At 38.8% G+C, this 13289-nt stretch overlaps 1 protein-coding gene across 8 annotated transcripts in view; it reads left to right on the top strand.

Annotated features, from left to right (window-relative positions):
• baz2ba (bromodomain adjacent to zinc finger domain, 2Ba) overlaps positions 1-13289 on the top strand; it is a 112347-nt gene that overhangs the window by 80877 nt on the left and 18181 nt on the right. For 5 of the 8 annotated variants that reach the window (XM_088992253.1, XM_088992252.1, XM_088992246.1 and 2 more), the window contains 10 exons: positions 438-660; positions 1331-1423; positions 2860-2921; positions 4243-4308; positions 4984-5049; positions 6788-6832; positions 6976-7008; positions 10090-10155; positions 11057-11197; positions 12200-12454. In XM_088992253.1, the coding sequence (XP_088848379.1) occupies positions 438-660; positions 1331-1423; positions 2860-2921; positions 4243-4308; positions 4984-5049; positions 6788-6832; positions 6976-7008; positions 10090-10155; positions 11057-11197; positions 12200-12454 (1050 nt within the window). The remainder of the gene's footprint in view (positions 1-437; positions 661-1330; positions 1424-2859; positions 2922-4242; positions 4309-4983; positions 5050-6787; positions 6833-6975; positions 7009-10089; positions 10156-11056; positions 11198-12199; positions 12455-13289) is intronic. The other 3 variants (XM_088992254.1, XM_088992250.1, XM_088992251.1) reach the window with 2 other exon arrangements.

Raw genomic sequence — 13289 nt, 5'->3', positions numbered from 1 at the left:
TCTTACTGGTACACACTCGTCATTCCAGTACATGTGCAATGAATTGTCTTACTAATGAGGATAACAAGTATCCTAGTAAAGTGACATTAAGATGAAAATCCTTAATATGGAATAAATGTTACAATGGTTTTCCATACTTTCTCGCTCTCTCTTCCCCCCTCTCCTTGATCCCTGTTCAGGCTGAGCATTATGCAGCAGTCACTGTCAGGGCAGGGACAGGACTCATGCAGAACCCTAGTGATGAACGTACTTCCACAGGTGGCCTGTGTAGCCATGTAACCTGGTTTCTTTACCTCCTTCAAATCTATCTTAAAAAAATCAACAATTAAGCTACAATGGAACAGTTTTGATTCTGAATTAAATTATTCCTCAAGTGTTAAATGTTGTTGATCATTTCCCCCTCCCAAACTTTTTGCATGTATTTTCTGGCTCTTCAGGGTTTACAGTGGAACCTGTTAAAGGAAGAGGAAGTCATTCCTCACATTTTGGGAATGGAAGGCCGGCGGGGTCGCCCCCCTAATTCGGAACGTCAGTTAGCTGGCGACAGTGCTAAAGCTAATCGGCGGAGAAAAGGTCGACCCCCAAATGTGGGCGACCCCTTGGTAACGGAAGGTCCCAGCCCCAGTGAGGTGAAACTCCTGCGCAAATTAGAAGCTCAAGGTCAGTAGAGAACATGACCCATATCTTTGAGTCAAGTGTAGCAAATAATAATTGAAACAACAGAACTATGAGTAGTTGTGGTTTGATAATAGGATTGCAATCTCTACTATTATATCAAATCAATCACATCTCACATGACTGCAGGGGGCTAACACATTTCCAACATATTCACACAGAAGTACAGATGTGTCAAAGTAATTAAATTAGTAAAATTAAAAGCACCGATTCAGAAAAATCTGTCATGATCTGGTTGGCGACCAACGGGTGGAGCCGTCGGCCCTGCCTGCACCTGCACAGCACCTTATTTTGCCACCCCTTAAAGTGCCCGACTTCGAAATCTTTTAAGATCTCAACCACAGTGAACTTGGCATACCTCTCTTTACATTTTTTATTGATTGTGTCATCATCCGTGGAGGGACTACTACCTATTTTGGCACCAGTCGGAGTATAAGTGCAGATGTGTAAAAGTATAAATGTGTAAAATGTAGTGAGTAAAAGTACATTAAATACTCAGAGTACATGTGCCTAAAAAGTCTACTTTATGATTTGTACTTCTGACCACTGTCCTTGATCCACTTTTACCTAATCAAGCGACTCATCATTCACTGAGCAAAGGAAGGTCAGGCAAAGAAATTCCTCACTGACAATTTTTCTCTCCTCTGGTGTGCAGAAATAGCCCGACAGGCAGCCCAGATGAAACTGATGAGAAAACTAGAAAAGCAGGCACTGGCACGTGCCGCCAAAGAAGCTCGGAAACAGCAAGGTAGGAAGCACCTTTTTTTAAAGCCAGTTTATACTGCACTGTCAGCTGTTTCACTACTCTTCAACTTTGACCATTGGCTGATATTGTGCAAATTGGATTGAGTTAAGGTCGGTGTATAAGCATGCTGTTTGTTGTCACTCATAGAATAGAATGCCAAGGCCATGGTAGTGGAATAGCTAGAATAGAATGTTTTTTCTCCTCCTGTATGAAAATACAGTACAGTCAACTCTGGCGTAAGACATGTTATTTGTGAGGTAAACCGGTGGAGTAGATGCCATCTGTGTGCCATAAGTATTTTTAACGAGTAGAATTTAATCTTGTCACAGAGAGCTTGCTAAAACACTGACCTTTCACCTGTATATCCTAGCCATTGATTACATGCGCAAAACAGCTCCCTATTGATATATTGCACAATAGGATGTATTTGATCAGATCTTTTAATGTGTGCTCTTTTAATTTGAGGTTTGGAATTTCTATACAAATTCATTTTATAACTGAATAGTACCCAAATTTAAACAGGAGACAACATTGATTTCATAAAGCACTTTATTTTCAGATTTGGAACACATTTTTATGAGTTACTCAAAATAATGTGCACTCTTTCAATTTGAGGTTTGGAACTTCTATACAATAACTGAATTATACCCACATTGAACAGAAGACAACATTGGACTCATAAAACACGTCATGGTCAGATTTACAGCAAATTATTCTGAGTTCACATTTTAGCTAAAATCTTTTTTTTTGTAATATATTTTACAAAACAATAAATGACCGCTTCTGGAGTGTGATAGATATATATTTAAGCAATAACCATAGCACTTGGTTAAAGAGCTTCTACATACTTACTGTACGAACTGTGACATAAATATAAAATGACTATTACCAATGGTCATTAGCAATGCTCTGAATTTTGGGCATCTGTGGCACAAACCTAACCTAAACCTGTAGCCTTAATAAATTTGCTAACTAATCGCAAGCAATGCATGTGACTGGAGTGTGATTTCCCATGCAGATGTGGTTCAGCACAGGAATGTACACACCTCAAACTCATCTCTTGGTATTCCCAAATAATATATGTTGACAAAGTTCACCCACAAAGAGTTGCCGCATTAAAAGCAAAGTTAAAATATACTTACAGTTTCAGTTGGGTTCGTCTACTGTAATCGCGAATGGAAAAATCCATAAGAAAAGGGAATCGACTGTGTTACCTGATTGATCAACGACTTTTGTTGATTGCCGATTCATAATTCACATTCAGAGATGCAACTTTAGTCTCATACTAATGGTGGAGGCAGGCACCATGAACGACGCAAACAGAGCCGATCAGGAGCATTTAGTGGCTATTAAATCTGTCAATTGTAAATACATTTGAGACTGTGGCTGTGTCAGACGATTTTGCAGTCAATCAGAGAAAGTCTCTTGACTCTTTTCAGCTATCATGGCGGCAGAGGAGAGACGGAAGCAAAAAGAGCATATCAAGATTCTTAAGCAGCAGGTACGTGGACGGTTGGGTTTCCCCTTGAAAACCAGTAATTGTCTTGCTAAAAAATACTCAGTACCTCAGATGTGACAGTCTTGCTTTTCATTTTACTGCCAGCATTAAACATGGTTGTGTATTTTGGCCAAATTAATCAAGTATTGATGTAAAGTAATGTTTTAAAGTATTTCTCAGTGGTTAAGTTTTCAGGAAAAAAAATACTCCTTAAATAGTAGTGCTTGGGAGACATATGGCAGCTAGTTGCTGTGATGGTCAAGACTGGTCTGGAAATACATATTAACATACTTTCTCAAAATGTCCACACTGCCACTGATACATTTTTTTATATTTTAATGATGGGTCATGCAGTGCTAACCGTGTTTGAGAGAGCTGGAAACATACCCAAGAACTGTCCATGTTTCCAACAAATTTGCACTAGTTACTGCAGAAAGATATACATGTAGATCTATGAAAGGTTATGGTGAACCTTGAAAGAAGTCATATACTGTGCTGTGCTTGAGATTTGAGTTTAATTTATTCTCTCACTACACACAAAACCCATATCATTCAAGACTTGTCATCATTCCTTTTTAAAATCAAAGTAAATCACCCAAAGAACTTTGTGTTTTGACATCTCCATCATGTTGTACTTTGTCAAATTAAAGAGTGCTCATAATTATATAGATTTTAAGAAAGACTCCTTGCTGCATTTTGTTAATTCAATGGACATTCTGCAGCTCTTTCTGGGGTGTGTGCATTGGCCACCTGGTGTCAAAAAATTGACTTTCAAACTCCTATTTAGCAGAGTAATATTATTAACGTAAAGGAAAAAATGAGTGCCTCTGTCTACGTGTGCTGCTTCACCATTTCAGTTCAAATATCCATTGCTTGAATAATGACATATTCTGATCGTTAGCCTCGTATAGCTTTTTGCTATGCCATCGAGCCAAATAAGTCCCCTTGGGCAAAGCTCTGTGGTTGTTTTAAACAACTTGCTTTATTCCTTCAAACGAGGACATGCAAGAAACAGCGTAATGCCTCTTTTGTTGGGAGAATTATTTGAAGGGAAGCTCATGCAACAATGAAACAGACCCCACCACACCCAAAAAAAACACAGATGGTGTAAAAATATAAATGCTTTCTGTTTATTATAAAGCATTAAGGACTTTTCATCTGTTCATCTCTATCAGGTGGGTTACATTACTGTTTTTCACAACATAAAAACAATTGTCTTTGATATGATACAGGAGAATGACATCGAGAAAATTAACCTGATACTTTGTCTGCATTCAAAGACAACACGAAACAACATTTTTGTTTGGTTTTGTTTTCCCAACAGGAAAAGATCAAGCGCATTCAGCAGGTTCGAATGGAAAAGGAACTCAAGGCACAGCAAATTTTGGAGGTAACAAAATCTGACCCAACAGCGCCCGATTAAGCAGAACATTCCAGGATAGCTTCAGCCCCTTTTGACTACTGTATAGTGTTTTTAATCTTCCTAAAGCTCATTACTGAATAGTGGCATGCTTTGGAGGCGTTGCGTCTTCTTAGGCATAATTCCATATGGAACTAATGCTAAATTGGTCTTGGTTGACGGCTGTTGAATATTAAAATGGCGGTTGCTGCCTCTTCAGACCTTATTTAAATTGGACAGAAAGGTCTTTTTTTCCCCCATCAGACAACAGTAACAGTTCAAAATAAGTGGGTCGGGTGGAGAGAGAAAAAAAAGGTGCCACACACAAACAGAGAACAGAGATGCTAACACATACACAGGCATACATATCCAGGCGCACGCAATTATAATGCTGCAGCTTCAAAGTGTTTTAGGACGAAATCAATTTTGTGTCGACACGGTTGACAAGACGCTCTTAACGGGAGACTTCAACATTTTTACAATTACGTGTTAAAGAGATACATAATTAATTGGCAGTGTTCTACAAATTTGACTGGCATTCTGAGGGCATGGAATGTTTGCTGAAAACAGGAAACCGCAAATATTGGGCTGAATCAAAGGCAAAAGTCAAGCTTGGCTGAGACTGATAGGCATGAATCTGTTCTTGATCTTAATTTTTATTCCCAGGCCAAGCGAAAAAAGAAAGAAGAAGCAGCCAACGCCAAAATATTGGAGGCTGAAAAGCGAATAAAGGTATGACTCACTGAAGCCCTACAATTAATTCATCACCAGTTACATAGATTTAAACAAAAGCATTTTTTCCACAATATCCTTCAAATTAATTCTCACACCCATGTCCTCTCAACTGTATATTGCGATTAATGTTTTCCCCTCACTTCTAGTGCCATTAGTACACAAATAATTTAAAAGAAAAATACCATCAATTGCTTTTTAATATATTTCTTTGTATTACACCCCCCCTGCCTTCAAAAATAAAAAAGATACCATACTTCAAGGATGTGTCAACCACTAAAGCGTTCTATGCAAGCCCCACAAGCTCTGATTCTGATTAGTAGTATGAAATATGAACTAAGTTGCAAAATACTCCAGTTTTTATCCATTTTCCACATGCTGCCTACTAAAAATGACATCAAAATTGCTCAGGGCTCAGGATGCAACAAGTCACTGCACACCTCTATTTTCTGATTTTGGTCATGTCACATTTGCAAGCTGAAGACTTATTAGTCGTTACTTGAGCCCAGAGCAACTGTAACCACTGCTCATACTCAAAATCATAATATGTCTGAAAATATTGGAACAACAGTTTATGCTGTAATCATGAATATACATATTCATATCAATGTGAAGAAATGCTTGTGACATAAATGGAATCCAAAATTGTGCAATTTGTGTGGTAACATTCTCAGACTGTGATCCATGGGCATGCACATTTTGGTGACAACTTTTGTTTACATGTATACACGTGCCAACAGAGATTTTGGTGAGATTTTGTCACGGGTTTTGTACATCACGCCACTGTAATGGACCTGTCAAACGCCAATGCACCGTACCATAGGGTGGATGCATTAGCCAGTCACTTCTGCAATTAATTTCATTTTGTTGTCTATCCTGGAGGAATAATATGAGCTCTAAATAATGTTAATATTTGCCAATGGTATACAGCAATTTTATATCACAAGTACTGTAGTATAAAAGGACCAATACCATGTTAGAACACAGACGATGTCAACGTTTGGCAGCGTATGGGATTTGTCATTGTTTTGATAAATCTTTCTTCAGGGAATTAGATGCCATTTCCATTACCATTTTAAATGTTCTTATGCACTGCCCGATAGGATGAAGTAAATAAATATTGACATGTTTATGAAAATCATGAATGTATTTTCCACTTTAAGAGGCACAATGTATTTGTACAATGTATCATGTGGCGCACCATCACTGATGGCCAATTTGGTCACTTTTTAAATACATTGGGTGCACATTGACAGGATGAAGCCAACAGAATTACCATATTTCAATAAAACATTTAATAAAGCAGCAACACAATTCACTTAACCAGGAGCATGTTATAACATTGACTTGTTAACATTGCTACTTCCCATTTCCATTTTCAACCGCTTAACCAATCGTTTGAACTGTGCATTGTAAACATGTCACTAGCAAAGAAACATTTAATTTCTAAATGTTTCCGGAATAAGCATACACAAAAAGCATCGGATTTTAAGGCGCGCTGAAGCATTTAAGAAAATCAAAGGCCTTTAGGTGCCCCTTTTAGTGCAGAAAATAGGGTAAAGTGTTTTTCTTTTCATTTACTTTTTTCTTGCTTTGAAGCTCGCTAGGTCTTTACTTTTAACTTATTCTTACTTTGAAGTTTCAGTTGGCATTGCCTCTTAAAAAAGAGATTTAAAAAAATAGGATTGGCAGGAGTATCAGTGTTCTGATCTTCCTGCCTCTCTCTTTTCTCTCCAAGGAGAAGGAGCTGAGGAGACAACAGGCGGAGATCCTGAAGCACCAGGTAAACTCACTCCAACTTAAACATTGGTTACTGCTCAACAAAAGAAGCTTTTGTCGTGATTCATTCTGAATGTGAAAACACAATGCTTTCTGGTTCTGGATATTACTTCTGTTTCATAATATTTTGCCAACTCTCTCTGCCAGGAGTTGGAGAGGCATAGACTAGATATGGTATGGGTATGTTTATTTTTGTACATCTAACACCTGCATCGTGTAACTGGTTGTGTTATGGTTTTCATAGCAATGCATTAAGTGTAGCACTGGCTGCTGTCATACTACATTCTTCTGCATGGCTTTCCAGCAAAACAAACAAAAAACATCAAGAGTCAGTATGCTGCCTCCATCTGCTCGTCATGAGGGACAACTGACCATGTCATATTGGCCAGGCAGCTTCTTCCCCCCTTTCCCATCCCTCCATTACAACCCCCCCCCCCCCCCCCCAGCTCCCTTCTACTCGGAATGTATTGCAAATGACTGCTAGCCAAACCACACTCACTGTGTCTCAACGTGCACTTGAGGAGTTTCCATCCATCACAAAGATCTTAATTGTTGTATTAGAGTATACTTTGTTGTCATAAGTGGTAGGGTGCAAAATGACATAAATTTTCTAAGAAGGGGACTTGACACAGCCATCAAAGGGAATAAAGTAAGAAGGCTCGTGCCCCCGAATTGAATCATAAATATAGTCGTGAAAATTTGATTTGACCATAATCCCGACTAAAGCAAGATTTCAAGTAAAGTTCAAGTTGTGACCCGGATTTAAAAAATTTGCAATTTTTGATACATTGCTATGTTAATTTGGCTACCTCTTGTGTGAAGGAGAACATTTCTACAGCAATTACGATGGAACATCATATTTCACATCTTTATTCATGAAATCTGAAGCACTGTGTTCCATAAAAAATATTGCAAATCCAATTACTCCATTTCAGAAGGAAGCTTTACCCTCACTTGGACATAAATTACATTTTGGTGAAATAATTATTACTTTTTCTTGAAAAAAGTATATAAAAATGGATGACATAACATCTATCAAACCTGTATTTTTAACAAAAATCTTAAGAAGTTGATGAGGAGGTAACTTTTTAGGATTTGAGCTTTCTTGAATTCTGTTGGATTTCTCGCCTCAACATACGACAAGCTTAATTCAAGCTTTTATTAACTCATTCAATGTTTTTTCCAAAATTCCGACATTCAATTCCATGTACAGCCTTGCATTTTTTCCACGTGGTAGGATAAAGAGGAGTCTGGCACTGAATGAGTTAACGATTCAAGGCAATCAGCCCACCCACTCTGCTCAGCAACACTATCGCGAGTCTGGGCAGTGTCGGCATAATACATCCTGACAAAAGTCAGCCCTGTCAAAAAATAGCACACCAGCATCATGACTTTCACCATACTTGCTTTATTGACCTTGTGGTGGTTCATTTAGCAGCTGCGCACACAGACTATTCTGTCGTTGTTTGTGTGTGACTGCTAAATAAACCACCATGTGGTTCAAGAAAGTTTGGTGAGACTGTAACTACAATGCTTGCTTTGAAGGTATGGGTCAAGTTGCCTGAGTGGTGCCTTGCAGCCTGGGAGACTCTTACTGCCTTGAGTTGTTAATAAAAGCTTGCATTGTAGATTATACCATGCCACCATTTTTACACACCTTACACAATGCCTCGGCTGGACATTCGTTGATTTTTGGAATTAAATGGATGAATCAAACATTTATTTTCATCTGAAAGCTCAGTGAATATAAATTGTAGGGAAAAAAATATGAAATGAGGTTCCATTCGATTATAATGCACTCGTACGTGGGCAATGCGGGCTAACAATTTAAATTGGATATCTGCTTCTAAAGTTACAACAACCCTATATTCACAGTTAATTCCCACAAGTTCCATGAAAATTCCCACCACTTTGCAAATATACTCACAAGAGCTCGACAATTGGCTCAGATGTTCAGCATGTCTGAGTGCTGATCTTCAACCCAATTTGTTTAATTTGTTCTTTGACAAAGCTCAATGCCATTTTATCATGTAGTCAGTTCAGCGTGAAGATTCCACCATGCTTCTTGAGAGTGTTTTCATTTTGTTGTACATTGACGCTCCACAATAGCATAAATACGCATACAATTGCAATAATGAAAGCAAAACATTGTATTTTAGACTTGGAAAACACAGCTGCATTCCATTTTTGTAAAAATAAATCAAATAAATCAAACCAGCAACTTGGTGGTCCAGTAGTTATTGACCTCACTGTGCAGAGGTTGAGAGATCAAACCCTGCTCCGTCCTCCCTGTGTGAGTGTGAGCATTGATATTTGTCTCTTTGTGCCCTGCAATTGGCTGGCAACCAGTTTAGGGTGTTTCCCCTATCTACTGACCGTAGACAGCTGGAATAGGCTCCAGTACCCGCTGTGACCCGTGTGAGGATAAAGCGTCTTGTAAAATGAATGAAAATAAATCAAACCACGACTAGCTCTACCAGGTTCCCATCCTGTTTTGATTTTTTTTTCCCTTCCAATGTAAAAATGCTCCTCACAGCCATTTCACTCACTGTGCCGGTAATGTTCTTGGCAGGCAAAACTACTGGTAATTGTGTGCTTTGGTGGATCACAGTGGGGATTAGAATCTGATACTGTCGAGGGGAAAACCTGAAGAGATCAAATAAAATGATAGCCATTCACAGATGATTCTAGTGGCCTTTTGCAGAAGACTTTGAATCATACACCAAAGAACAAAATAGATATCTCATCCACCGCAGTCTCATCGTGTGCTAATACTAAAACTGCCAAATCCACTCAAGTGTAACTGCTCTGTTTGTAAGCTCATCATTCCTTTTTGTCGTCCCCTCCACTAAATATTATTAGTCAAGCGTCAAATAAATGTCACCAATGACTAATACAATATATTATCTTCTGGCAACCAACATTTTGTGGCTTGTATTCTATCCGCTTTAGCTTAGATGCTCCGTCACTGATTCCAGCTGCTTGTCTTTTTTGAGCCTGTCATCACATCTACTACGCATCGCATCTATGTGTTGCTTTTTTGGTTGTCATCGTACTACTGTATTCTTCACGTAATGCTTCCACCATACATGTGACCGTGTACATGTGAAGCATCGTTTTGTGTTTGTTCCAAGTATGGTGCCTCTAATGAATTTAGTGCATTGTTATTGTATTAATACACACTAAAATTGTACAGACTTGACTGAGCTATTTGCAGTGTTCCCTGTGACTCTAACGTGCCTCTCTTTTTTGCCACTGTAGGAGAGAGAAAGGAGGAGGCAGCATGCAATGCTGATGAAGGCTGTTGAGGCTCGCAAGAAAGCAGAGGTAGTCAAATATCAATAGGCCAACACACACACACACACACACACACACACACACACACACACACACACACACACACACACACACACACACACACACACACACACACACACACACACACACACACACACACACACACACTCTCTCACACAATTTGATTACATTAGGGGTGTCCAAACTTTTTCCAAGCTAAAAGAATCTGAAAAATGGGTGTTCTTTATAAGTGATGCTGTCTGGAAAAATCATCATATTCCCAAAATAACTACTTTTCAGGGGGAAAAATGACTTAAATACCATTTTTTATTTTTGTAGTTGATATGGACCCCAGTATCAACACACGGCCTCAAAATCATGTTCAATCGTGACTGTATTATTTCTTTACCACCGAAGCAAAACAGTGATCAATTTTAATAAAACGTCATGAAACGGACTTAGTTTCACTTCATTTTATTTAGAATTATCTGACTTTTTTAATCTTTTCGCTTCCGTTTGTAAATAGTTATTTTACATCGTTTGCTCTCTGTATCAAACCATTTTATTAGTGGTAACTGGTTATGATAGTGCTCGGGGGTGTCACACCACCCATCCTTTTTGATACTCACACTTTTTACACTGCTCCATATGATTTAACTGGGGGCACTAAAAAAGGAAGGTGGACTACAAATGGCCCGAGGCAATAATTTGGACACTACAATGCCATGCCACAACACCGAAAGTCATTATTCTTTAGTCAGCTGCCCACTGTCTCCAATGATATTGTTCATTCTTTACATTCAAAGATTAAGCATGAAGCAATTTTCCTTTGAATGCAGAAAGCTGTAATCTCACACACATACACAAATATAGGACAATGCTGGACCAATACCTTTTCTCCTAATGTGCCTGTAAACTCCGGACTTCACAGGAGCGCGAGCGCTTGCGACAGGAAAAAAGAGATGAGAAGCGTCTCAACAAAGAGCGCAAGCTGGAGCAACGCAGGCTGGAGTTGGAGAGAGCCAGGGAGCTAAAGAAGCCAAATGAAGACATGTGCCTGTCGGATCAGAAGGTAGTTTGAAATCTTGTGTGATATATTTATTTTGATACATGTAACTATGCTGTAAAGTGTTAGGTGTCTGTCTGAATGTCATTTAACCTTCACACACAGACTTAGGTCAATTTGACTAGTTTTGCCACTTGACAACAATATAAATACCCACTTTCCTCATTTTTTTTCAGATTTTCCTGAAAAGACAAAAATACACCACATGGTTGAAACTTAAAAAATGCATATGTAGCTGTTTTTGTAATATGGGACTTCACATTCTTTTGAAGTGGATGTCTTTTGTCAAAAATGAGTGTTGATAAAAAAGTTATGGATGGATGGATGGATATGCCTTTATTAGTCTCACAGTGGAGAAATTTCCATTTCACAGCAGCAAAGTGATGAAAGGAATCATTATCATTCATTTATTAATGTTAGACAGGCTGCTGATACCTTATAGAAAGTTGATTCAGATCGTTATTATGAAAATTCTTTATTCTTCCAGTACGTGTGCATGGAAAAGGAAGTTAAAGTGTGTTAAATCTGCTATGACCCAATCAGTATTGGAGCTTACGCGGGAGGGGGGGGGGTGGGTCTTGATGACACCAAATAAGCGCCGTAGTAGTGATAAAATATCTATGCCCTCAAGTGGCTATTGATAGTACTACATAATAAGTCTGTGTAAGCTCTCCGTCGTACAGGAGTGGTCCATCCATGAGAAGGTTTCTTCGGCCGTCACCTGTACTTTTTGAACTTCAACTTCAATTAACTTTGTTAATACTACATAATAAGAAGTGAAGGTTTCGGACGAAGCCTCTTGGATAGGAGGCGAAACGTCCGAAACCTTCACTTTTGTACAGATGACGGCTGAAGAAACCTTCTCATCGATGGACCACTCCTGTACGACTGAGAGCTTACACAGACATACATAATAAGAACCAGACACATTGGACACATTTTGAAGGTAACCCTGTATTTGAACTAGCAAGCATTCTACCCACATCTTCTTCTTCGCGTCTTCTTCAGGCTCTACCTGAGTTCTCCAGAATTCCCGGGCTGATCCTTCCTGGCCGGGCAGTGTCTGACTGTTTGATGCTGATGCAGTTCTTACGAGGATTTGGAAAGGTTTTAGGCTTAGACTTGAATGCTGATGTCCCAACACTGGGTATGCTACAAGAAGGCTTGCTCAATGTGGGCGATAGCATGGGTCAAGTCCAAGATCTCGTGGTCAAACTGCTCTCTCTGGCAGTGTGTGATCCTGGTTTGCCCCCTGGACAAAAGGTAATGTACTTCATTCGAGTTCACTTCAGTTCTTTGGTGGCGTGCGTGTGTGTGTGTGTGTGTGTGTGTGTGTGTGTGTGTGTGTGTGTGTGTGTGTGTGTGTGTGTGTGTGTGTGTGTGTGTGTGTGCGTGCGTGCGTGCGTGCGTGCGTGCGTGCGTGCGTGCGTGCGTGTGTCTGTGTGTGTATGTGTCCAAAAAAACAAAACAAAAAAAACTACATAGTTATAAATGTTCATGGTACATTGCTTAGGTGCATCTTGTTAAAATGTTTAAATAGGCCCAATGAAATAGCCAATAAACGTCTCAAAGATGCAGTATTTTTTTTCATAGGAATTACGGGAAGTAGCCGAGCAAAGTGGGAATTGAGGTTAACTAAGGGAAAGGTATCGTTATAAATGTTAAAAGCAAGATTTGTAGAAATGAATACTTTTCCTTTCCCACATTTTTGTGACTTTTTATTCATTATTGTTTTTTAAGGTTACTGTGCTTGTATTACTTGTGTTACTGTACTTGTATAAAATGTCATTTTAATGCTTTCCATCATTGTGTTTGAATCTCCTCTTAGGAGACGTCCTTGAATTTTAAACTCCAGCCCTTTTTTCATTAGTTTCCATGAAACGTAATCAACTTTTGAAAATCCCCAGAATGATGATGAAAAGGGTTCGTCAGCCGTCATCTGTACTTCTTTGAAGGTGTCGGACGTTTCGCTTCTTATCCAAGATGCTTCTTCATCGAACTAAAGTCTTACTGGTAGTTTCGGCCCTATATATATATATATATATATATATATATATATATATATATATATATATATATATATATATATATATATATA

The sequence above is a fragment of the Hippocampus bargibanti genome, linkage group LG03 (assembly GCF_051943395.1).
Source record: "Hippocampus bargibanti isolate YZ-2025 linkage group LG03, ASM5194339v1, whole genome shotgun sequence".
Classification (NCBI taxonomy): domain Eukaryota; kingdom Metazoa; phylum Chordata; class Actinopteri; order Syngnathiformes; family Syngnathidae; genus Hippocampus; species Hippocampus bargibanti.
The sequence above is the reverse complement of the archived record's forward strand: the minus strand, read 5'-3'. Positions and strand labels throughout refer to the sequence as shown.